Raw genomic sequence first — 25,219 nt, 5'->3', positions numbered from 1 at the left:
TATGTTAACAGTGGCCAGGAGATTTCCCAGAGCAAAGCCTGACCATCCTTGCTCCCAGGCACAAGAAGAGGGATAGAAGCTTCAGCTGTGCCCTTCAGGTAACCTGGGAATTAGGGCCGTTTGGCAGTTGCTCGAGATTTAGGTAAATGAGAAGTAAAACTGAACATGTGCAGGCCTTTTTTCTCCTAGTAAGTTGACCTTCATTTAGCCTAGTTCCCTATGATGGGATATTGGGTCAGAGATGATCTATATTTCGAATCTCTCCCTCCTGATACAATTAAACCAGAGACCAGTCATAACCTAGTTTCCTGATCTTTTACTGAGATGTTATTTTTGTATTACTGGCAAATCAGAACCCATCTCTGACTCAGACACGCAGTTTCCTGCATTCAGTGGGAACTCTGGACGCTTTTGAGTAGTTCATAGCTGTTTGATTCAGTTCCTTCAAGCTCATGGGTTTTATGTTTCAGAGAACAAAAGTCTTGGTATCTGCTAAAACTTCTTGTCTCTGTTTCAGAGGAGACTGACTCTTGATCTAAGAATTTCTGTAAAAACAATAAGTGTATTAAGACGTTCTGGGTAACTATTTAAATAGTTAATCTGGTTTCCTTAGTTACTTGAGTTTCTTTTTGTTTTCTTAGCTTCATTTGCTCATCAGTTACTTAAGCTTCTAATGTGTACAAGGGTTGGTGTTGGGGAGTTGTAAGAATATAGATCCCGTTAACGCCCTGAGAGTGATTTGTACCAAGGGTGGGAGTCTCGATGATAGACGGATGGTCCGAGGGCTGAGTCTAGAGATGTGATTCTGAGTCTTTCAAAATCTCTCAGGGCGCACAGGACACCCTGGGCCAGTGAAGTCAGAATAGGGGTGAAGTCTGTACTTCGGAGAGCTCCCCAGGGGGTTTCCAGGGCAGCCAAGCTTGACAGCTAGCATTCTAGTTGGATGAGCTTCCGTGGCTGCTCAAACCTGAATGCCCAAAGCCCTTAGCAATGGAGATGAGAAAGATGTACTCAGCCAAGATGAGAATATGGGTTTTTGGTAAACCCCAGAGAACAGTATTTCTAAGGTGAGAATCTTTGCTTGCTTCAGGGGCTTGAGGTTTCCTGAAGGAAGAATGTACAGAGAAAGCCCAGTTTAGGTGTGGCCTTGGGGTGTGACCCCCTAGGGGTGGGTAAAACAAAAACCTTCTGACACTCAGCAGGTTTTTTCCTGTATTCTTCCTCCAGGGTCTTAGGGTGTACGCCTTTGGGTTTTGTAGCGTTCCGCCCTGTTCTGTCTGTGGGTTGCTGGCTTCTAGAACAGGCTGTTATGGATCCTTCCTGGAGTCGCTGGAGAGAGAACAGGTCGTCCCTCGTCTTCTCTCCACACAAATCTGTTTTGTGACCTCTTGAAAACTTCGCCACCTAGTCCCCGAGTTGCTGGACGGGTCCTCTTGTGACCGTGTTTTGACTCCCTCTGAGCCAGGCCTCAGGCCCGTGTCTCCTTGGTTGCCTGACTCTGCTTAGGGGTGGATGTTTTTCTTATTTGCATGTGAAGCCTAAGTAGAAGAAAGTAGGTTTTTAAAGGGTGTGTGTGTCCATGAGAGAGACACACACAGGCGGAAATTGATTTTTTATTTAGGACTTGACGTGGCCGAATAGAAGTTTCTTACCAGCAGCAACTGGTGAGCTCAAGCCTCATCACAGTACCTCTGTTGACCGCTGCCACCTCGCTAAACTGCCATCGCTTGTGAATTAGGGCCGTGGTGGCAAGTGGGTTTTCCTAGAAGGACTCTTGAGTGTGTAAAACTCTCATTTTCTTCCTTCCATCCATCCGCGCTCCTCTGCCTCCATTCACTCTGTTTGATTTTTATTAAGTTTGTTTATGTGCATTGAGGGCGAGTGGGTGGGGGAGGGGCAGAGAGCGAGGAGTGGGGAGAGCATCCCACGCAGGCTCCACGCTTGAAACCCCTGTAAGTAAGGAAACCAGATTAACTATTTAAATAGTTATCCAGCATGGCTTAATACACTTATTGCTTTTATAGAAATTCTCTAAGGTCAAGAATTCAGTCTTTGAAATAGAGACAAAAAGTTTTGGCAGATACTAAAGCTTTTGTGCCCCGAAACATAAAACCTATTAGCTGGAAGGAACTGGTCCCCAAATTGTGCTGTCAGCACAGAGCCCAATGCGGGGCTCGAACCCAGGAACCGTGAGATCCTAGACTGAGCCACCAGGCGCCCTTTTCATTCTTTGTCTTTTTTTTTTTTTTTTTTTAATTTTTTTTAAACGTTTATTTATTTTTGAGACAGAGACAGAGTGTGAACGGGGGAGGGGTAGAGAGAGAGGGAGACAGAATCCGAAGCAGGCTCCAGGCTCCAGGCTCCGAGCTGTCAGCACAGAGTCCGACGTGGGGCTCGAACCCCACGAACCACAAGATCACGACCCGAGCTGAAGTCGGACGCTTAACCGACTGAGCCATCCAGGCGCCCCTCTTTGTCTTAAAGCATCATCTTCCCTGGGGCACCTTAGTTAAGTGTCCGACTTTGGCTCAGGTCATGATCTCATGGTTTGTAGGATTGAGCCTCATTTTGAGCTCTGTGCTGACAGCCTGGAGCCTGCTTCTGATTCTGTCTCTCCTCCCCCCCTCCCCCCCTCCCCCAACTTGTGCTCTGTCTCTCTCTCTCCCTCAAAAATAAATGTTAATTAAAAAAGATTTTAAAGCGTTTTTCCTAAAGGCTCCAAAAACCTTCTTAGCCATAAAACCACTCCAGGTCATCCAGCCCTTTGTTTGACTTTGTCTCTGACTTTTACGTGGATATGTAACCTGTTTTTTTTCTGCCCTTCAGTAACTTAGGATACCAGAAGCATGATCCTAAGTTTGATTTGTAAAATACTAGTTATACTCAGATCTCCAGTTCTGACCTCTGCTCTAGAAGAGAATGTTTTCTTTTTTTTTTTTTTAATTTTTTTTTTCAACATTTATTTATTTTTGGGACAGAGAGAGACAGAGCATGAACGGGGGAGGGGCAGAGAGAGAGGGAGACACAGAATCGGAAACAGGCTCCAGGCTCTGAGCCATCAGCCCAGAGCCCGACGCGGGGCTCGAACTCCCGGACCGCGAGATCGTGACCTGGCTGAAGTCGGCCGCTTAACCCACTGCGCCACCCAGGCGCCCCGAGAATGTTTTCATGTTAAGGAAATGAAGTTCCAGGTAACGACTGGGATGACTAAAAACTAAACTCTGGTTCCTCCCTTCTCTCTGCTCCAGAGCTCTCCTTCCAGAAGTGCCTTCCTTTCTGCCAGAGGGGACTGCAGAATGTGACCAGCCGTGGCGGCCACACCAAATATACCATCCTGGTGTTCCTCCCCCCCCCCCCCCTTCGTGTGTGGGCAAATGTCAAGGCCTTCCCTGCTTCCCTCCTCAACCGCCCCACCCCGCCACAGTTAATGCTCAACAGCACAGTCTGTGGGAACTTTTAAAAAATGTACTTGACATGGTTCCTTCTTGGCTCAAAATTTTCCAGTGGTTTCCCATTTAGAGCGACATTGTCCTCTGCCTGTGTCTGCTTTATTCTTTCACACATCCTGCCTGAAGCGTGAACGGTAAGTCTCTACTCACATCCACTTTGCTTATGACATGAGTTTTCTCTTATCATTGTGAAATGTCAACATCGAAAGAATCCTGACTCTGCTTCCAGATAGCCAGATTTGCTTTCGCTAACAGCTTTGCTTTACAATAAGGTTGGGCATACGCAGTGTCACCTTTGAGGCGGTCAGCCCGCATGATTTTGAGGGAGCTTTGTCAGCCTGTAGGTAAGCACGAGTCTCTTCCTTGAATCTGTGTGCTGGTATGTTGGGTTTTATGGAGAGAGTTAACTGCAGGGACTTTTGTGCTGCGTGAAAGGAGAAATCTTAGAACTGGTTTGGGGGTCTCCTGGGTGCCTCAGTTGGTTCAGCATCTGGCTTTGGCTTTGGTCATGTTCTCACCGTTTGTGGGTTCAAGCCCCGTGTCGGGCTCTGTGCTGACAGCTCGGAGCCTGGAACCTGCTTTGGATTCTGTGTCTCCCTGTCTCTCTACCCCTGACCCCCGCTCACACTCTGTTTCTCTCTCTTTCAAAAATAAGTAAACCTGTAATTTAAACAACAAAACAAACAAACAAAAAAAACAAACTGGCTTGGATGCAGGAACCAGTGAAAGTTTCTGGTTTTGTTTAGGAAACCAGTGTGAAATAGTGATAGAGTTCAATCTCGTCATTGGATTAGGAATAGATTAACTTGTAGGAAATCTATCACATTGAAAACAAACAACTGTCATCTTGTACAAAGGGCCCTGGTAACCTAGAATCGGGCATTCTGTGCAATATAAAACCAAGAGTGATGGGTAACAGCCATAGGTGGTGAATCGGGTCAAATGGACTGTGGAGCCTAATTGACTGTGTTTCTTGGTACCAAAGTATTGATACGAAGAAGAGAATGGAGAATGAGCTCTTTACTGGCGAGTTTAGAAAGTCTGTTCTTTATTTTCTGTGGAATTACTGAAGTCCTGATGAGCTCCTTTAGTCAGAGGACCAGTCCTCCGGTTTCCCGGTATTGGCTTTGAGGTGGGGCTGCAAGGTGAGCATTGCCACCTCTTGTTGAGTTGTGAGGGAATTAGAGCCTAGAAGGGACGTTGCCTTGGTTGTAAAAGAAATTTTGTAGGCTCCCCAAAGAGATTTGGAAATGTCTCCCATAGTAGCCATTGGGGAGCCATGGAAAGCTTTATGTAGGGGAAGGAGTGACCTGTATTGGTTTTTTTGTTTTTTGGGTTTTTTTTTTTTTTGTTTTTGTTTTAGAGAGTAACTCCTGTAGCTGTGTATTTAGAGACCGTGTGTGTGTGTGTGTGTGTGTGTGTGTGTGTGTGTGTGTGTGTGAAGGGGGATGGTTGCACTAGGGATTGGTTGGTGGCCCTCATTTTGGAAGGTCTCCTCTGTAGGAGGGGAGATGAGGGCGTTGTTTTAATCTGTATCTGGAAGGACGCGCAGCAGTGTAACTGGATTTAGAGACTGAACGTGATTAAGGAGAAAGAAGCAGGAGTGCCACTTAAGATTCCAAACCCTGGGCAGCCAGGAGGGCGGTGGCAGGGATGATGGAGGTAGAATCCCACAGGGAGGTCGGAGCAAGGAGAGGAGGGAGGAGAGTGTTTAAGACAATGAAATAGACATCATGGGTGTTAAGATCGTTACAGATTGGGAGGGGCAGGAGAATCCTAGTGGAAGGTCCCCGAGAGGAAACAGGAAAGCCAGGGGAGAATCAGGTGGCTAATAGAAAGTTTGCATTAGGTTTGGCAATTCTAGTGCATTTTGTGGCGGCGGAACAGTTTTCGTAGGCCAGGTGGACGTGCCTTCTGTCACCAGGCCAGTCAGTGTGCACCTGTGATTCTCAAAGCGCATGGTCTGCGGGCTGGCAGCATCAGCATTACCTGGGAGAGAGTGGACGTGGGGCCCACAATCTGGGGGCCTTTCAAGCCTTGTGATGGCTTCTCACGGATGCTCAAGTTGGCAGTCATTCTCCTGGGTCGTTGGTTTTGCACATGAGGAAACCGAGTTCTAGAATTGGAACCCAGGTCTCTCTTCCCTCCAGGCTACTGTTTTCTTTACGCTTTCCATCTGTTTATAAGTGCTCACTCATAGTATGTGTGTGTTTAGTGTTTATTTTTGGGGGCGGGCGTGAGCCGGGGAGGGGCAAAGAGGGGTTTGGGGGACAGAGGATCCGAAGTGGGCTCTGTGCTGACAGCCACGAGCCTGATGCATGCGGGGCTCGAACTCACGAACTGGGAGATCGTGACCCGAGCCAAAGGTGGATGCTCAACCTACTGAGCCACCCAGGCGTCCCGAACTGGTTTTGAGTACATAGTCTGTGCTAGACCCCAGGCTGTTGGGTCAGGAACAGAGATGATAGGGCACCGGGCAGGTACTCTGTGGTCACACCGACCCATCAGGATGGGATCTTTTTTTTAACAACCTCTGTGCCTAAGGTGTGTCACTTAGGAATGTTTGTGTGAATACTTTGTAGGCCACTTGGAGAGGAGAATATGTGCAAGAAACACGTATCTTGTGGCCTGCCACATTCATTGTTAGCGCAAAGTGCTAATGGAGGGGGAAACCGACATTGGCCTTGTTTCTGGAGACCCGTGCCTGTAATGACCTGGCACAGAGCACTTCCGGGGCGGTCGTTCGGTCTGGAGAGGGCTGGATGGTAATGAGAAAAGGGGACAAGTACGTATTAGAACAAATGTGGCACAGTGTCCATTTATATGTTCAATCCAAGGACAGGGTTTATTTGAACTGTTTGAAAATAACTTGGTAATTTGAAATAGCTTTCATAAATTTGAAAAGTTTGCGTAAAATGGCCAAATTCAACCTACTGGCTTGTCATGTAGCCTGGCCAGTCAGTCCGTCCCCTGGGCACGTATATACGCTTACACTTATTTTCTGGATGGGGGCGCTGCTGAGCCAGAAAAGCCAGCAAACGCCAGCTATTGGTCAAACTCCTAAAATGTCCCCGACACTGGGGAAGAAACAGAAGGGTAAAAATTGCCTCCCCCGCCCCCCGCGGCGGCTCAAGGCCCATAAACCTTGACTGGTCCTGGCAGGAGGTGGGGGGCAGGAATCCACCTCAGTGGTTTGGGTCACTCTGTTGGTGCTTGGAAACTGGCTGGTGGAAGATGGGGCTTTGTTTTGTCTAGTCTTAATTCTGGAGGAATTGTTCTGTAGGAGATTCCTTAGAAAGTGACTTGAAGGCATACTAACGTGTTATGTCTTCAGGGCTTACTTGTAGACTCAAAAGTCCCCACCCCCCGGATTTCCTATATGTTCCCTGCAAAACTGCAAGGCCACTGTAGCAAGGAGGACTGAGACCGGTTTTTCAGAGAGCTATATATAGGGGTGGCTATTTGCAGTTCACATCGTTCTCCCCTATTGGAGACTCGGATTCTTGTGCAAAGTATTGAATATTCCAGAATTTTCCTGCTAAGCTGAGCATAAAGGTACCTATTTTGAGGAGTCTCGGGGACGGTGTGGAAATGCAGGAGGAAGTAGCACACAGTCCTTGAAACCGCATCCAATTAAGTGCAAATGTGTGCTCTAGAATTTCCCGTGATGATGGAAACCTTCTGTAGCCGTGTTGTCCGTTTTAGGGGAGACATGTGGCTGTTGAGCCCTTGAAACGTGTCTAGTGCAACTTGGAGCATCGTTTTTAATTAATTGTAAATAGCCACATGGCCATTTGGTTAGTGCAGGTTTAGAATATGCCATTTGGGGAAAATTTTGTTGCGGGAGGCGGGGGGGAGTGTGTTCTTCAGATAGGAAGGCTTTAATGATGAAAAAATCCAAATCCGTTAGGAGTCCTTTGGGAACCTGCTTGTTAAGAACGTATTCCCAAATGACGTCCTTGTGGAGTCCCCGTCCCTACTGCCGATGCCGAGTCGTTCCCTCATTCTGACGGGTCTTTCCAAAGACCCTGGTCAAGTATTTCCTTGTAACTTGATTTTCTTTTCTTTCCCCACTCCCTACACCGAAGATGGTCAACCCAGATTCCTGCTGGATTCTTGGAGATAACCCTGCTGTAGATCTTGGGCCTTTTTGATGTTGTCGAGACCCCAGACTGTCCGAGGAAGGGCTGCAGGAAGGTGGAACCCTGTGTTGCTGGCCCTCTGTGCTGTTCCCTGGCTGTGCCGTTTAACCATGAACGTGGGGATGTTGCAGCCCATGCTGTTGCTGCCTTGACAACAGCAATGTCTGACATGCTCAGACGCAAAAGAGCTGACTTGGCAGCTGCCCAGCAGATTTTTATAAAGGCTCAGTTGGTGGCCGCAGAATCAGGCTGTCAGAGTTGTGTTATGCAATAAATCGTCTTGAGCAGAAGTTCTTAATCCAATTTCAGCTGTGGCTTTTTTTTTTTAATATAAATAGGCGGTAATCAAAGATAAGTACACATTATTTAATGGGAGTTTGGAAGAAGTAAAACTCTTCCTTGCATAAGCATTTTTAGGCTGTTTGCTTTATCCCAGGAAGCGTGTCTCTCGGAGAAAATTTGCTGCTGGAAGTGCTTTTCATTTAAAGTCACGGCGGAGCAACATCCTTCACGAGTTCAGGAAGCCCGTGGTTTCCTGGCCACTTGGCTTTCTAGATGTGAATATTCCCCTGATCTTTCTTTGCTGTTTTGAATATTGATAGTTGACCCAGTTCATGGAATTGACAGAAAGTGGATCGGCATCGAATGGATTTGCGAGAGTCTTGTAACGGAGAAAACGCCTTTTGTTAAAAGGGAAGAAATGTTAGTTTTAGCCTAAGTTCTACCGCTCACATTTTTCTTCAGTATTTTCTCTTACTTATTTTTGGCTTCATAAATCCTTGTTTATGTTGGATCCGTGCCAAGAAGTCAATAACACTCCCCCCCCACCCCCCCACCTTTTTTTGGAGGGGGGATGCTTTCATTGTTCTCTTCCCAAACTGTTGATAGAAGAGGCTGGCATTTCAGACAACAACAAATTGTGTTAAGTAGGGCGACTTACCAGCAGGTATACGCAGAGCTGCTTCTGAGAAGAAAAGGCATTCGTGGATAGGTTTCCAGTCCTTCTCCATGGAAAAAGGAAAGAAGATGCCATCAGTTCTTCCTCCTCCCCTCCCTCACCAACCCGGTCTTTCAGATTTTGCCTCCTGATTGTTTGGCTCTGTGTATTTGTCAGATTCCTCCCTCTTCTTCCTCCCCCCCCCCCCCCCCCATGAAGTGTTTAGTTCTTGTTAATACAACTTAGGGGGGAGGGGGGAGTATTGGAATTGGGCATTGTGTGCTGCAGTTTCATTTTTTATTTTATTAATTTATTTTTCATGTTTATTTTTGAGGGAGAGTTTGAACAGGGTGGGGCAGAGGGGGGGGGGAGCGTCCAGATCCGAAGCGGGCTCTGTGCCAACAGCAGAAAGCCTGATCTGGTGCTTGAACTCCTGAACCCAGAGATCATGAGCTGAGCCGAAGTCAGAGTCAGACAGATGCTTAACCGACTGGGCCACCCAGTTGCGTGTGTCTCTCTCTCTCTCTCTCTCTCTCTCTCTCTTTTTTTTAATGTTTACTTATTTTGAGAGGGAGAAAGGGTGGGGGGGGAAGGGGGGAAGAGACAGTGTGATCAGCGAAGGGGCAGAGAGGGAGAGAGAGAATCTCCAGCAGGGTCCACGTTCTCTACACAGAGCCCGGTGTAGGGCTCAACTTGGGAACCTTGAGATCCTGACCCGGGCCAGAATGAAGAGCCCAGGAGCCTCACGGACTCAACTGACTAAGCCACCCAGGGTGCTCCATCACTTCATTTTCATTTAAAAAGGGCTGGAAAGTCACAAATCCCTCCATTCCCAAGCCTGGACCAGGTGGATAGAGGTAGGATACGTACACGGGGAGGTGGTGTTGGTTAAGTCTTCCGGTAGCTCCTGTCATCCAAACACGAATTCTGCCTTCGCACTTGTATGAGCTTCTATACCACGGAGGTTTCGTGTTCGAAGGTCTTCCTACCTGTGAATGTGAACATTCTCTTCCCTCCCAATCCGTCCCCCCTCCCCCACGCTACTTACCATGAGGAACAGTTGACTTCCTGTGCCCCCTCCCTGTAGAAGCAGGAGTGATTTCTGTGGAATGTAACGCCATCTTTAATGGTGCCTGTCCTTAGGGATTCCCCCCCCCCCTCCCCCCCCAAGCAGGCTGACCTTTAAAACCTTGGTGGGAGGTTCTGGATGTCCGTTTGAAACACAGGTGTGTATCACACTGCATTCCTAGTTGGCGTTATTTTTATTTGGTGATGTGGTTCAAAGTGATCTCTGCTGTTAGACCTCATTGCCTCATTGCTTCCTACCTCCTGGAAGGGACCTAGTATAATTGGTTGGTTGACCTGTGCCCCCGTTTCCACCAGTTGTTCCTGTATCATTATTTACGATGTCCTTGGTTGGGATGATAAATTACTTGGTCACTCTATCTGTGATGCTTAAATCTCTTCTTACTCAGTTTGCTCACAAGTGATAGGAAATGAAGTACCTCCCATCGGATGGGTCCTATTTCGTTTTTAAAATAATTGTAATGGCTAGAAAAGGTTTTTAAAAACCTGAAATGTTTCCCTCTAGCCCATGCATTTCCATCTTCGTCTTCCCTTCTCCTAAGTCAAGATGACCAGGATTTAAAGCCGTAACTACCAGTCAGACCTGGACAGATTGCATAAGGATGCCTTGAGAGATGACCTTAGAACTGAGGTAGTTGTAGAGACCAGTAAGTAATAATCCCTCCCCTTCTTGTTCTTTTACTGGCCTCCAGCTAGAGCTGCTCATAGATTGTTTTTTTCATATAACATTTACATTCACCTCTTGAAATGAGTAATCTTTTTTTTTTTTTTTTTCCAACGTTTATTTATTTTTGGGACAGAGAGAGACAGAGCATGAACGGGGGAGGGGCAGAGAGAGAGGGAGACACAGAATCGGAAACAGGCTCCAGGCTCCGAGCCATCAGCCCAGAGCCCGACGCGGGGCTCGAACTCACGGACCGCGAGATCGTGACCTGGCTGAAGTCGGACGCTTAACCGACTGCGCCACCCAGGCGCCCCTTGAAATGAGTAATCTTAATGTTACTACCAATTAGGAGTCATTGGGAGTTACGTGTTTGACGTTTTCTCCCTGAGATTGAATTACTGAGTTTTGAAACTTTGCTTTGGCACCTGCCCTCTGGCGTGGACCAGTTGACCTCCCATGGCAGCTCTCGTTTCTCTCCAGCTGTGTGACCTTTTGGGCAAGACATTGAAACTCACCTCTTTTTTTTTTTTTTTTTTTTTTTTTTAAGATATTTGTGATGTCTTCCTTTCCCACCCATTTTAAACTAAAAGGAGGTGGTAGCAGGCTTTGCAAATCTTCAACCTGGGTGTGAGCTTTGGGGTATTGTCAGGTGATGCCGTCCCCCACAAGTGTGGGGTCTTCATGCACTAGGCTGGTGCTCCCATGTTCTCACGTGTCTTATTACGAGACTTGGAGCCGTTACGGGTCATGCTGTGGTTTGGTTTTTTTTCCTTCAATAAAAGATGATGACCATAAGCATTTCAAGTTTAATTCCTGACCAGCTGCCATTTTTGATGAGAGATTCTCCAGTTATTTCAAAGAATGGCAGAGATTTTTCAAGTGATAAGAAATCCCTGTCACCTCTGCATTTTTTTTCACTTTGACTTTGTAAAGCTTAATGCTCAATTTTCCATTTGCTGAAGAAAGTGACTTTTAGTAGTCAGAATAGTAAAGTGAATCTAGATCCTTGTGATTTGTTGTTGTTGTTCTTTTTCTTCTTCAAATTGGGCCAGGAGACCCAGATATTCTTATTTATAGCAGTATTTGCAGAGCATTTTGTTTTGTGGTTGGGGAACTACAGGTTAAGGAATTAGGGGATGGGACTGAGGGAAGGTGGTATGTTTGGTTGTTTGGGGGCTTGAATGGTGCTTCCCCAATAATGGGGTGAAATGTAAAAACTCAGGTCTTAATGACAATGGCAAGAGGTTAAAAAAATCTTTAAGGAAATTCATAAAAAGAACTTGACATACTCGGGAGGTGCCTGGGTAGCTCAGTTGGTTAAGCATCCGACTCTTGGTTTCAGCTCTGGTCATGATCTCACGGTTCATGAGTTCCAGCCCCACATTGGGCTTCATGATGACGGCGTGGAGCCTGCTTGGGATTCTCTCTATCCCTCTCTTTCTCTGCTCCTCTCCTGCTTGTGTGTGTGCTCGCTCTCTCGCTCTTTCTCTCTCTCAAATAAAAACTTAAAAAAACTGATATACTCTGGGTGACCGAATTTGTATCAGAATAAAGCCACTGGACTCCTGACAGTGGCTACAGCCTCTTTGTTGTCTTTTATTAAGCTGACCAGTGAACCAGAAGGGACTAGATACTTGGTTTTAGGGGAGCATCCCAAAGGAATCCAGGAAAGGGTCTCTCTCTGTTCAGTGCCACACTGTCCAACCTTCCGTGATTCCATCTGCCCAGAGAGCCACGTGGCCTGAAGGTGCCTAGGGAAGGTCGGAGGGGATTATTTGGAATTGTCAACTTGGAGGCATGAGTGGAATATCAGTTGATTTGAAAATTGTGATTTGGGAATGTATAATTGAATATAGCGGGTGGGAGGGGGAACAGAATGGGAGAGTCCTGAGTGATAGAGAGGAAGGGGGGGAGCCTGTGCAGCTGGAGCTGGAGAGAATTAAGTGTTTTGTTGAAGGAATTAGTCAGTATTTAGCTCAAGGTACGGGACTCTGACAGGGTCATTCGGTTTGGGCCCTATGAGGCCACGTGGATTTCCAGATGGGTGCCATTTTCTTGTAGGGAACTAGGTGGATTGAGTAGGAGGGCTCTGGTATGTTGGCAAGCTTACTGCTGAGAGAGGGAGGGAGGGAGGGAGAGAAGGGTAGCCAGCCCTTTTGGATTAGCACTGTGGGGACTGTTTTATGGGGGTAGCTGTAATTTACATTAAGAGAACAATAGAGATTTCATGCACTCCACTTAAAATGCCCTGGATGTTTGTAAGGTTGGGGACAGGCAGGCCATATGTGGGTAAACCTAGTGGGAAGTGAGCTTGCACTTGAGTCTTCTGTTTCCAGAAAGGTTTATCGAGCTCTTACTCTAGCAGGCTTGTCCTAGGGGCTGGGATATATATACATAGTGAACAGGATTTCCTGACCCCATGCCGCCATTGTTTAAATGGCTGATGAAATTGGTTAAATGACTATTGAAGGGGGGGGAAATAAAAAAGCCATAAACTCTTAGAGAAGTGTTCATGATCGTTCTGTCAGGGCTGTTTCGTAGAGCACTCCGTACTGGACTGTTCTGAGTGACCGTTAAGGACCCGAGGTACCTTCTTGTAGACCTTCTGTGACCTACAACTTGGGCATTCAGCCCTGTGTTGCCCCCTCATTGGGTGCAGGCTACACTTGGGCTTTCTGCCTCAGGCAGCTCCACGAAGGGGGAGTGCCAGCCTCTCCTGGCTTAGGATGGGGTGACTCATCATGACCCCGCAGCTGTGAAAAGCAGCCTGAGTTTTAATTTCTGAATTATGACCTCCTCATTGAGCTTTTGGAAACAGAACAGAATCCCTTATTACCTTATTGTGTCTCGCTTCAACACCGAGGGAGGTGACCAGGCTTGACCAGCACGGTACATTATATAAAAGAACTCTTGTGTTTCCAAAAAAAAGTTTGCCTTTTTTTTTTTTTTTTAAATGTCTAGAATTTGAAACCCCATAATCTGGGTCATGGATTTGCTTCTCCTGTAGTTAAAGTACTTTATAGGTTTCATGAAGCGTCTTTTGTCAGTAAGTGAACCTTAAATGCATCTTCCTTTGCGGGCGGTTTCATCTCCCATGGTTTATGTTTTAATTAGACACTAGTTGTAGGGGTATAATTCTCTTGTGTGGAGGCCCGAAGTCAGAACGAAGCCACCAGTCTGAACACGATGCAGTAAATCATTGCAGGCATTTTTGCATTGGAAGCTATTTGGGGGTTTTATCACTTACAAACTGTGGGTGTGAGGAAATAATAGTCTGTAATCACATCGGCGTTACATGAGAATAGGACTCTGAGCATGAAGAAGAGGATTCTGCCAGGCCGCCTTACCTGGCTGCTGAGAAATGATGAGATTGCAGCCGCACTGTGTTGAACTTGAGGAGGAGTTAAAGTTTATCATCCCAGTCGCAACGGATCAGCTAGAGGAGCCGGTGGAACAGTGAATTCTTTTTCTTTTGTGCCTTTTGTGCGTCGTATGGGTCAGTCCTCTGCCTCTTTTTTGCTCAGATTGGTTATTTGGGCTTTGCAAACGGGGTCTGGTCAGGTGCTTCATTTTTCTGTTTGTTAACCGTGTAAATTGGAAGGTAGAGAGCGGCTTGTTCGCAGTAGCAGTGGAGAAATTCCATGGGCTTCTGAGGCAATTCACTGGCTTCTTTCAGCCCTTGGGTTCGAACCTCGACCCCCCCACCACCCTGGTCTGGTTTAGTAGAGCTCTCCTGCCTCTCAGGGAACACGGCCAGGAAGACAGGATGTGCCTCCTTCCTCTGGAGCTACCGGAAATCTCAGTTGGCAGATGGGCAGGCGTGAAGGGTGTCGTGGGGCAGGTGGAAATCCCAGCTCTTCTTTCCCAGGGCTCTCTTTCCCCTTAGTACGGAAGACGGAGGATGGCTCTCTTTCTGGGAAAATCCTGGAAGCTTAACCAGAGTGCAGCTTCAAGTTATTTAGGGCTTAGAGTCTCTGTGTGGTTGGATTTCTAAGATGTAGTTTGTGTTGACGCAGAATTTAGGAGTTTAAGAGCTGGAAAAGACCTCCGGTCATCTGGCTCCCTTACCTAGTCCCAGGGAGCTTTTACGGGAGGAGAAACCAGTTCTGTCGGACATGCAGGACAACAGTGCCGGCTTGACTCTTGAGGTCTTCCGTTAGAGCAAAAGGAACCCGAAGTATCCAAGATTCGCCTTCCTGCATTTACCCAGGGCATTAATATTTGCCTTGATCTCCTAAGGCCCGAAGGATCTGAGAAGCTCCGATCCTTCGTTCTCTAAGTTGAACTATTATCAAATGTTTAAGTCTTCGAAGCAAGTATGTGAACATAAGGACTTCTTCAATTAGCGGACGGTAGGCAGGTATCCATAGGAGAGAATCTAGGACTGTCCTTAGCCGTGGGAATCGGCGCTTTGAGCCTTACAGACCTTCTTGCTGGTTCCCTGAGGCCATTGCCTCCACTTCGTCCTGGTACCCACCATCTCCATGTTTCCAGATGTAGCTTCTGGTCTCCCTGCTGGTTGGCGCCCTCCCCTCCTCCTCTTGGCGCTTCTGGATTGTCCTCTGTTTTTCTGTGGCCACTACTGGAATGGCTCGGATGGTCTGGCTGCTGGTTGTTGGGATTTTCCCCACCCCCAACCTGCCCAACCTGGCCTTCTCTTGTTCTGTTCCTCTCCAGAACTTGCATTGCAGCTGATACCACAGACCTAAGGGAGCCACGCTAATTAGACCTTCAAGACCTGTTATTAACCTGTGTGTATTTCTTCTTCTTCTTTTTGTTTTCTTTACGTCACCCCTTCCCAAACCTCCTGCTCCTGCCTCCCAGTTCTCTGCTCCGCCAGGATCCATTGCCCTTTTCTGCTGTGCTCTGTCTCTCTCATTCAGGGCTCATTTCCTTAAGAGGTCAGTACAGATCCAATTTCACTTCTTCTGACCGAATTGTAAATTCTTTGAAGGCAGCACCAACCCCCTAGCCCCCAGTGCCAACGGCAGCAGTTCCTAAAAGAGTGCGGCGCATATGTGTGAGGCAGCACACGTCCCAGAATTCCTCAGACACTCCAGTACAGTGGTTCATTATGCCTGTGCTTTCGGGGGTACGAACTCCTGTTTCGAAATGTTGCCAGGAATATAGAACTTGAGTATTATTGGTTAATGAGGGTATGTGGGCGTAAAGGTTTGTAAAGGAGGCGAGCTGGTGGTCGTCTTTCCACCCCCTTTTATGGTCCGTGGGTTAGCTTTTCTGGGGACTCTCCAGACGTCAGGAAGGTCGTGCTGAATGAACCATTACCACAGGATGACGTGATCCCCTGGAAGTGCATCTCGCTCTGATACTTCGGCATTTTCTTTAACGTTTCTTTTGATTCTTCATATTTACTTGCTTTTTGTGTTAAGTGCTTTCCCTTCTCTCTTTCCTGTTTCTGCAGGATGACAGTGATGGGATTCCATGGTCAGAAGAAAGGGTGGTGCGGAAAGTCCTCTATCTGTCTCTGAAGGAGTTCAAGAATGCCCAGAAGAGGCAGCACGGGGAAGGCATTGCTGGGAGCCTGAAGACCGTGAATGGTGAGTCGACAGTCTTGTTGGAATTGGATGATGTCTTCGGGCACGGCCTTGTTTCTGAATTGGATGTGATCTGGGCGGCTTGTGCTTCTCGGGCTAGGCCCCTCTTGGCAGTTATTTTGGACATCCTACTGGGCTTATAGATTCATTTCTTTTATGCTCCTTTATATGCTGTGTAATATAATTTGCAGGGTGCCTTAATTAGTCTGGTCCCTGTAGATAAGACCAGGGCTGTGATTGGATTTCTACTAGGTCCTGGGTTGAACGTAGAGTCTGTCTTAACAGGTGTTTCTGTGGATCTCTGCCTTTCTACTTTGCTGGGATGTGGGGCTGTTCTCCCCTGATCGTCTTAGGGAACCAGTAAGAAGGTTTGTAAGGTTTAAAGTGCTGATTCCCACAACTGAGGGCAGTCCTAGATTCTCTCCTATGGATACTTCCCTACTGTCTGCTGGTTCTTCTCCCCTGATTGTATAGGAAGCAGCTTAGATATACCATTTGCCTCCTACCCTTCCTGCTCTCTGGCTTATAGCCTCCTAAGTACCTGCTTCCTTGTTGATCAGGCCGGGCAAGTTGTTATGTGGAGGCTGGTATACAGTGGCATAGAATGCCCGAGCCTGTGGAAGTGCACCTGTATGATTATCAGATGGATCCTTGAAGCCTGGAGGGAAACTTGCTCTTCCCCGAGTTTATTCTGATGTCTCTTTGGAACAGGGTTAGCACGGTGGAATTGGAATCCTCCGATGATCATAACCGAGCTTCTGGTCACAGTCTGTATTTCGTTGCAGGGGATGTGGTCGTGGTGACATCCCAGGTTGTGTCCAACTTTGTTCGTCCTTCAGAATTACAGAGAAATGTGAATGAATCGATCGTGTTCTGGTTTGTACCTGCTTGGAGCAAGCAGATAAGGAAGAGGGGATTGTTTTGTCTCAGAGTCTTTGCTCTGGTCATGGGGTAACAGAGGCATTTGGAGGGTATTTGGCAGCATGCCAGGGTGCAGGGTGACAGGTTCACTTAGGGCCTCCAGTTTCTTTCCATTCTGCTTAGTTGTATGGTGGGTTGTCTGGGAGCCTCTTCTTGGAACCAGTGCTTACAGGCGGGACCTGTTGCCACTCTGTTTGCACAGAGCCATGGCAGTGCTTTCGGAGATGCTGCCCTCCCTGCCACTGCCCCCCCGTCTGTCCCTGTCTGCTTCTAGTACTGTGTGACTTGAAACCAGAAGCCCCTGAAGTCTGAGCCAACATGCGTGGGAAGGCCCCCCCCCCCCCCCCCCCCGGCTTTTGTTTTTGAATCAAAAGGTAGAAGGTAAGTTGTAGAATGTGTTGTCACAGGTATAGAATCTGGAGCCACGTGTGATGTGATGTGATCATTTGTGTTCTCGGCTTCACAGTGAAGATGGTGATTTGCTTTACGTTTTTTATCGGGGGCGGGTGATGGGGGCGGAGAACGTCCCTGAGTCCTGGAGTTACAATAGAGCGCTAGCTGCTGGGGGTGTAGTTCTTACTGTTGTGATCAGGCGTGCTCTCGTTCTGCTGTTTAGGAGGGGAGATGCCTTCGTGGTTTTGGAATCTGTTAACAGAAAACAACCCAACGGGGACAAATCAGCTTTTCGGACAAGTTAGCCGGGTGTCCAGGATTAAATCAAGGTGGAATTTAGGTGACGAACTTTACCTTTTGTTCTTTGAAGAGGGAACCTGCCCTGCCAGCTAGCCGACCACACATAGCTCTTGTTTTTTACCGCCCTTGTCAAGGGCTTGACGGTGCTGAGGAAGAGGTTCTGAGAAAAGTGGCAAAGACCGTGTTCTTGGGATCGTTGAAGACTTTATGAAACTAGTGTAAGAATCCGTTCAACAACAAAAAAGAGGCTTTTGTTGTAGTAGTTCGTATTTCCTGCTGATAAAGACGGACTTGTCGTTTTCTTGTTTAAGCACCAAGACCCCAAGGCCTGCCTGCCTCTGTGTGTGTGTGTGTGTGTGTGTGTCTCTCTCTCTCTCTCTCTCTCTCTCTCTCTCTCTCTCTCTCTCTCTCTCTCGGGTGAAATTGCTGTGAATAGGCCGGTTTCCACTTCTTGTTGGTGTCAGTGGAGCCAATGGTCCGAGTCCACGTTTTTGTCGTTCTGTACCTTGGATTTCCATAGCTGTTCTGAGTAAACACGACTCTGTGTTTCAAGAATAATTTTCTTGGGGCGCCTGGGTGGCGCAGTCGGTTAAGCATCTGACTTCAGCCAGGTCACGATCTCGCGGTCCGTGAGTTCGAGCCCCGCGTCGGGCTCTGGGCTGATGGCTCAGAGCCTGGAGCCTGTTTCCGATTCTGTGTCTCCCTCTCTCTCTGCCCCTCCCCCGTTCATGCTCTGTCTCTCTCTGTCCCAAAAAAAAAAAAAAAAAAAAAAAAAATAATAATTTTCTTAAGGGCAGCCAACAGGTTGAATTGTGCTTTGTCTTTGGGGGCGTCCCAGAGAGCTTGGGAGACCAGCAGCTCCTTCTCTGTAGGTCCTCAAACCTCAGCCGTGCTCTCCTAGGGGGCACGGTGCAGAGAAAGCAGAAAACATGGAGAGCGTCCCAGACTTTTTTGGTTGGTGGTAGGATGATTGCAAGCCGTGTTCCGTGTGTGCACGCCTGTGTGTGCCTGTGAGCATGTCCCCTGTTTAAATGGTTGCTTCGTACTCCTCGTGCATACTCGGCATGGTAGAATGCTGACCTCGTCTTAAGCTGTGCACCGCACGCTGTCTTGGGGTTCTGCCCTGGGGGCAGATGAAAATAGGTTAGTAGGGGAGTAGGTTTTCACAGCCCTGCAAGGTGCATGTTTGTTTTTTGGTGTTTTGTTTTGGTGAGTTCTCTAACCTTTTGAGATTTCTCTTGTAAAAACTGAACTCCATCGGTCCAGTGTTAATTGTCAGAGAAATTTGTCTGGCGGTAGGGTTTTGAAGCTGCCCCGTACAGAGCCCTTGTTAGGACACGGGCAAGGAAAGTGACGAGACAAGGATCAGAGCAGGTTCCTGTGCCCAGATTGGCGGGAGGGCTAACTGCTGCCCCTGTGCCGCCACCTCCCCCTTTTCATGCTTTGCAGCGGGGGACCTTGGGTACTGACCTACCTCCGAGACCCCTGCTCTTGTCATCCGTGAGCTGACCAAAATGTCCTTGTGGGGCTTTGTGAGTGCTCTGTGTGGTGGTGACTTCTCTAAGGTGACACGGCTGTCTGCAGTGCGGTAGCAGAATTGGAATTACAACTCCATCCGCGGACCTTTTGAATCCAGTACTTTGGAAGACAAGAGGGATGAAAAGGACACCGTATCTTTTTAACGGCGGTATTGAAAACACATCTTAATTTTCACGGGATCACTTTTCAGAGATGTTTCTGGGTTATCGGTCTCACCGGAGTTACTGGGGAAAATTCCACGTTCAAGTAATATTTTGTGTTCACAAATAGAATAGGCTTGCCGTACTGTTATCTAATTGGAGAACGGGTTGACGTCACTTCGCCAAACCCTTGGCGAGCTGGAACGCTGAACCAGCACCTCCTTCTTTGCCCCGCCCCCCTTGTGAGGTGGGTGGGGTCTGGCGTCTGTTAACTGCACACAGACAGCGGCAGCTCCCAAGCAGCTGAGCTATGCTACCCTGTTTCTGTGGGTCTAGTGCAGTAGTAATAACCCAAGCAGGCACAAGATTGTAGGGAGACATCACATTTTATGTCCTAAAATCCATGTTTGCCATCAACCTTTATTATGTCTGCAGTTCTAAAGTAACCAGGAATGAATATTTCTCTTCCCTTTTTTTTTTTTTTAACCATTTATTTATCCATCCATCCATCCTAGTAGGAGTGAACATGAGTCTTGATTGTCTGTGTAGGAACTGAAGCCCTCCTTGTGGAGTGTTGGTTTTATAGCTGGGCGTAGGAGAGGCGGTACTCCGATTTTTGCTGATTGTGAGAACCTTCTGTCTGCTTCCTGCTGTAGATAATGTCACTTCTTCTGGCTGTTATAAATGAACAAAAGCATGGGGAAGGGCTGGCGGAGGCTGAGGCCTCGGCCACTCTTTGAGGGCCCTTGGCCCGCTGGGGCTGAAATTAGGGACATTTAAATAATAACATGCTGCACAAATGAGTACAGATAATTACACAGTAAGAGAGGGGAGCTATTAGCTGTATTTGAGTTTCATTTGCTTCCTATAAATGTCATCTGAGATCTAGCAAAAGCCCTCTGGCCAGCCAAAGAACCTTGAGTAGATTTAAGGGAACCTGGATCCTTTTTCTTAGAACCTGACTGTGGTCGTGATGGGTAATCCGTACGTTGAGCCGTTACTGTTCTAGCACTTGCTCTATATTTCATGAGTTTAGTCTTCAGAACAGACCGTTCTTGTAGATGAGGAAGTGATACACGAGGGTGGATTAGCCGTCCATCTACGCGAGTGGTCCTCGGCAGCCAGACTTTTAAAGCTTGGCTTTCTGTGTCTTGACTTCAAACCACCCCTTGGATAAACAGAAGTCACTTTGGAACCCTCTGTAAAGATAGGATTCCAGAAACTAAGAATTTGTAGGAGACCTTTTAAAAAACTTTTCCTAATAGCTGTTTCTTTCGAAGGAGAGCATGTAACATCCTTAACTGGGAAGGAGACCTCCAAGGTGGGGGGTGGGGGGCAGGAGAAGTGTGAACATGGGCATATTTGTGGTCTTTATTAGAGCTTATAATTGGGGGCGGGAATCAAAAGATGGGCACAGGTACGTTCATTTTATTCACCTAGAGGTAGGGATTTGGATTTTTAATGCTGCTGTTGAACCACCAGGTTGACTCTCTCCATACTGTCCTGTCCTCACATGACAAGGGGCCTTTCTGGCAACAACTGCCGATTTGTAGGGAGGAGCTGAAGTTGGAAGTGTAGACACAGAACTCCCACACACCTGTTTTTGTTTTGTTTTGTTTCCCCCTTAAGGAGAAGAAGTTTGGACTCCTTCAAAATCTTTTTTAATGTTTATTTTTGAGAGGAGAGAGCACACGCATGCGTGTGCACAGTCGGGGGGAGGGTGACAGAGCGAGAGAGAGAGAGAGAGAGAGAGAGAGAGAGAGAGAGAGAGAGAGAGAGAATCCACAGGTTCCAGGCTCGAGCTGTCAGCACAGAGCCCCACGCGGGGCTCAAACTCCCAAACCCCCAACCGTGAGATCATGACCCGAGCCGAAACCAAGAGTCAGATCCTTAACTGACTGAGGCACCCAGGCACTCCTGGACTCCATCAACATCTTAAAGATTCCGGATGTTTTGTTTGTGGAATGAAACTCGGGCCCAAGTCCTGCGAATTCATTGTTCACAGCATAAGATAAAAATGCCTTGTGACTAAAAATGAAAAATCCAAGCACATTGTCCCATGAATGGCAGTTTATTTACACAGCTCTATTGAAAACACTGTCATGTGTCACAGTCGAATGGTTGTCTTCATCAACAGAGGGCCGGCGAGGGGGGCGTGGGGGGACACTTCTCCTTTCTGCTTTGGCCCCCAAGCGTTCACATCTAGCTATTCTAAGGATGGGCCCCACTTCAACAGGAAAGACCGTCTTGTTGTTTTCCTCCTGAAGAAAGTGGCTTAGGGGCTCCTGGGTGGCTCAGTGTGTTGAGCCTCCGACTTCGCCTTGGGTCATGATCTCGCAGTTTGTGAGTTCGAGCCCGGGGTCAGGCTCTGTGCTGACAGCTCGGACCCTGGAGCCTGTCTTCAGATTCTAGGTCTCTGTCTCTGCCCCTCCCCTCCCTGTGCGCGCGCGCGCGCTCTCTCTCCCTCTCTCTCTCTCTCTCTCTCTCTCTCTCTCTCTCTCTCTCTCTCTCAAAAATATTAAAAAGAATTAAGACAAAAAAGAAAGTGGATTATCCCACTGCTTTGTCCAAATGGAAATGCCGATGTGGAAGTGCCAGTCCTCTGTAAGCTTGGGGACCACCAGGCTGCCCCCCCGGCAGCTGCTGAGGGTTTGCGTTTCTGGAACACATCAACCTTGGAGACTTTTCTTACTTGTCTCCCCCGATGTAGGAGCGGACACTCCCAAGTAAAAGAAGTGGGGCGACAGGAAGGGTAAATACACCTCACTGACAACAAATTTATTCTTCGTTAGAAAAATAAAAGCTACGTTTTATTCTTGCAAATGGTAGAGTTGAAAAGGCTTGAGTGGCTCATGGGTGGCTCGGTGGGTTAAGTGTCTGACTCTTGGGTTCCGCTCACGTCATGATCCCCTGGTTCATGAGTTCAAGTCCCGCGTTGGTGGGCTCCCCACTGATGGCACTGAGGCTGCTTGGGATTGTCTCTCCCTCCCTCCCTCCCTCTCTCTCTCTCTCTCTCTCTCTCTCTCTCTCTCTCTCTCTCTGCCCCTACCTCGCTCGCTCACGTTCTCTTTCTCTTGATCTGAAAATAAACTTCACAAAAAAAAAAAAAAGGAGGGGAGGGCTTGAGGGGCCCCCTGGGTGGCTCAGTGTGTTAAGTATCCAACTTCAGCTCAAGTCATGATCTTGGAGTTCATGAGTTCTAGCCCCGCATCGGGCTCTGTGCTGACAGCTCAGAGCCTGGAGCCTGTTTCGGATTCTGTGTCTGTCTGTCTCTCTCACTCTCTCTCTCTCAAAAATATTAAAAAAAAAAAAAAAGAAGGGCTTGATGTCTTTCTCTGTGGCCATGGTGTAGTCGCTGTAAGCCCTGAGTGTGATGCACATGGGACATTTCTTGATAGAGCTCCTACTGGTTGATACTTAATGGAGTCTGGAATGTAGGTGGTTTTGTGAGTAATAACATGGAATTCAAGTTGCTCTTCTTTCCTGTCACTTTGTCCGTGGGGCCCCTTGCCCCCCCCCATTTCTGTCAGCCCTGTCCCAGCTTCTGTCCTCCTCATCACATCTTGGGCTGTTTTAGGAGGAAGGGCCTAGGATGGGGTGGGAGCTGGTATGTAGTTACGGGGGTGGTGGTTCTCTCTGCTGGTCTCCGTTCTTAAGAAGCCCAGCGTTGAGAGGTCCTGAGGGCAAAAGGGTAGAAGTCTGCTGTGGTCCTTTTCTCGTCTCTCCAAGGGCGTCAGTCTGGAAGATCTCCCTCTTCCTTACTTACTTCTGTGCTGGATGATGGCCATCAGTAAACAAAACATGTTGCAGTTTCGCTCATAATAAAATAATCCCTCCGTCGATCTTGTTATCTCCCTCCTGCTATTCATCTCTTTATTGCAGGGTTCCTGGTAGAAAATGTCTAAGCAGTCTGTCTCCCTCTACTATTTGTATTCTTGTTGATATCCTTTCCCCTTTCGTACTCCTTTGAACCCTTAGAATGAGGCCACGACTAAGGCTTAATAATGACCTCAGTTGCCAAGTCCGTTGACCGAGTTTCTGGTCAGCGCCTTGTTTACCCCCCCATGGCAGCATTTGACATGATTGACCCTGTCCTAAACTCCACTTGCCTACTTGCCTTCTCCACTTTGATTTCTTGGGAAGGCCTTGTGAACATGAGGGGTCCCTAAGCCAGCTCTGTCTCCACCACCTGTCCTCTGCTCTGCCTGTCTTCCCCTGGTCCGTAAACGCCAATTCCGTTGGAATTAGCTGTATTTCTCTGATTTTCCCACACTTTGCATTCTGTCCCTTAGCAAAACCTGTTCCAAAACTGCATTTGTACTACTGCCCCCTAGTCTGTAACCTCCAGCTTGGGCTGGGATCCCTATGCCCCCTCAGCCTCTGCCTTTTTACCCCACCAGGAGGTGGCCAGAACAGTCATTTATAAATGCAGATTAGCGATGCTCTGTTCCTGCAGCGTCTCCCTGCCTCTTAGCATGGTAAGCTGATGGGGGCCACAGTATCTGTCAGGTCTCCTTACCACTGTCCCCCCTAATTTGGCCTCCTCACCGTTCAAACCCACCAGAATTCTTGTGCTTTCTGCTCCTTCTAGTTCCCTTTAGATAACTGTGTGTTTGATCCCTGCCTGAATTTCAGGTTCCTGCTCAAACCTGGAGGTTTGAACCGGAGCATCCTTCTTGAGTATCTTCTTGAAACTTTGTTGGACACCCTTTGGCTTTTTTGCCTCGTAATATTTCTCTGCATAGAATTTCTGTCTGCGGGACGTTGTATTCTTGTTGTTTGCTAGTGGTAAGTGCTCTCCCCACGACAGACAGAAAGTCCACGAGACAAAAGCTCCGTCACCATTCACTGCTGCTGTCTGCACGCCTGGGTTCTGCGTGGATCCGTGTGCAGACGGCTCTCTGCCCGCTGGCCATTCCCACTCCCCCTCCAGCACCCTCTGCCGTGCTGTGGATATGCCCCTGTCTGTTTAGGGCTTGAGTGTCCCACATGTGACTCTGGGGTTTATTCTGGAAATGTACACACCTACTCCCCGGATCACAGCCCACGCTGGTTTCCCTGTCCCCAAAACGCGTATTCATAATTGTGATATCCTTGTCTTATCGTAAAGATTCCTGGAATTGGATCACCCTTGTACCCTTTCTTAACCACATTTGTGGAATGCCTATTCAGGTAGGAGCTATGTTGCTTGGAAGTTTAAATTAAAATTGGGCTTTTCTTTGTTTGTTTTAGAGGCTGAGAGATCAGGGGAGGGGCGGGCAGAGAGAGAAGGGGAGGGAGAGAATCCCAAGCTGGCTCCGCACTGTCCGTACAGAGCCTGATGCGGGGCTCAAACCCCCGAGCCATGAGACCGTGAGCCAAAGTCAGACGTCCAACCAATTGAGCCACACAGGTGCCCCTAAAATGAGGCTTTTAGGAAATAAGTTACTGCTTCTAATCTCATGACTTTATTGCAACCTATTACTGTCCGGTTCTGTGGGTTTGTGTAGAGGGTCTCCAGTGTTCCACAGCTTGTACAAGACTGCATAGCTAATCAGGACTTGACCCCAGAACTGGACTCCAGTCTTGCATACCGCTCCCCCCCCCACTTTATTTTTTGAGGAAAAGTATACGCCACGTGAAATCACACGTCTTACTCGTACAGTTCGATGTATTTATTTAAAAAAAATTTTTTTTTTACATTTATTTATTTTTGAGAAACAGAGTGAGACAAAGTGTGAGTGGGGGAGGGGCAGAGAGAGAGGGAGACACAGAATCCGAAGCAGGCTCCTGGCTCTGAGCTGTCAGCCCAGAGTCCGACACGAGGCTCCAACTCAGGGACCGTGAGATCATGACCTGAGCCGAAGTCGGATGCTCAACCGACTGAGCCACCCAGGCGCCCCCAGTTCGATGTATTTAAAAAAGCTCATATACCCACGTGACCAGTGCTCCAGTGTAGACCCAGGGCTTTCCCACCAGGCCAGAAATGTTGCTCCCTCCCTTTCCATTTCATTTGACTTCTTTTAAAGTATGCGTTCGTTTGAGGTTTGTCACCACGGCTGTCTTGATTTTTTTTTTTTTTCACGAGCTTTCATGATGGTATGTGGGTTTATG

The 25,219-nt window shown here is 47.8% G+C and overlaps 1 protein-coding gene across 7 annotated transcripts in view; it reads left to right on the top strand.

The window, feature by feature from the left end:
* Positions 1–25,219, top strand: part of JARID2 (jumonji and AT-rich interaction domain containing 2) — a 274,188-nt gene that overhangs the window by 110,394 nt on the left and 138,575 nt on the right. For all 7 annotated transcript variants that reach the window (XM_023253662.2, XM_045057089.1, XM_023253664.2 and 4 more), the window contains one exon: positions 15,701–15,836. In XM_023253662.2, coding sequence (XP_023109430.2) covers positions 15,721–15,836 — 116 coding nt within the window. In that variant the 5' untranslated portion in view covers positions 15,701–15,720. The remainder of the gene's footprint in view (positions 1–15,700; positions 15,837–25,219) is intronic.

This window comes from Felis catus, chromosome B2 (genome assembly GCF_018350175.1).
Source record: "Felis catus isolate Fca126 chromosome B2, F.catus_Fca126_mat1.0, whole genome shotgun sequence".
NCBI classification, from domain to species: Eukaryota; Metazoa; Chordata; class Mammalia; order Carnivora; family Felidae; genus Felis; species Felis catus.
This window is presented reverse-complemented; position numbering and strand designations above follow the sequence as displayed.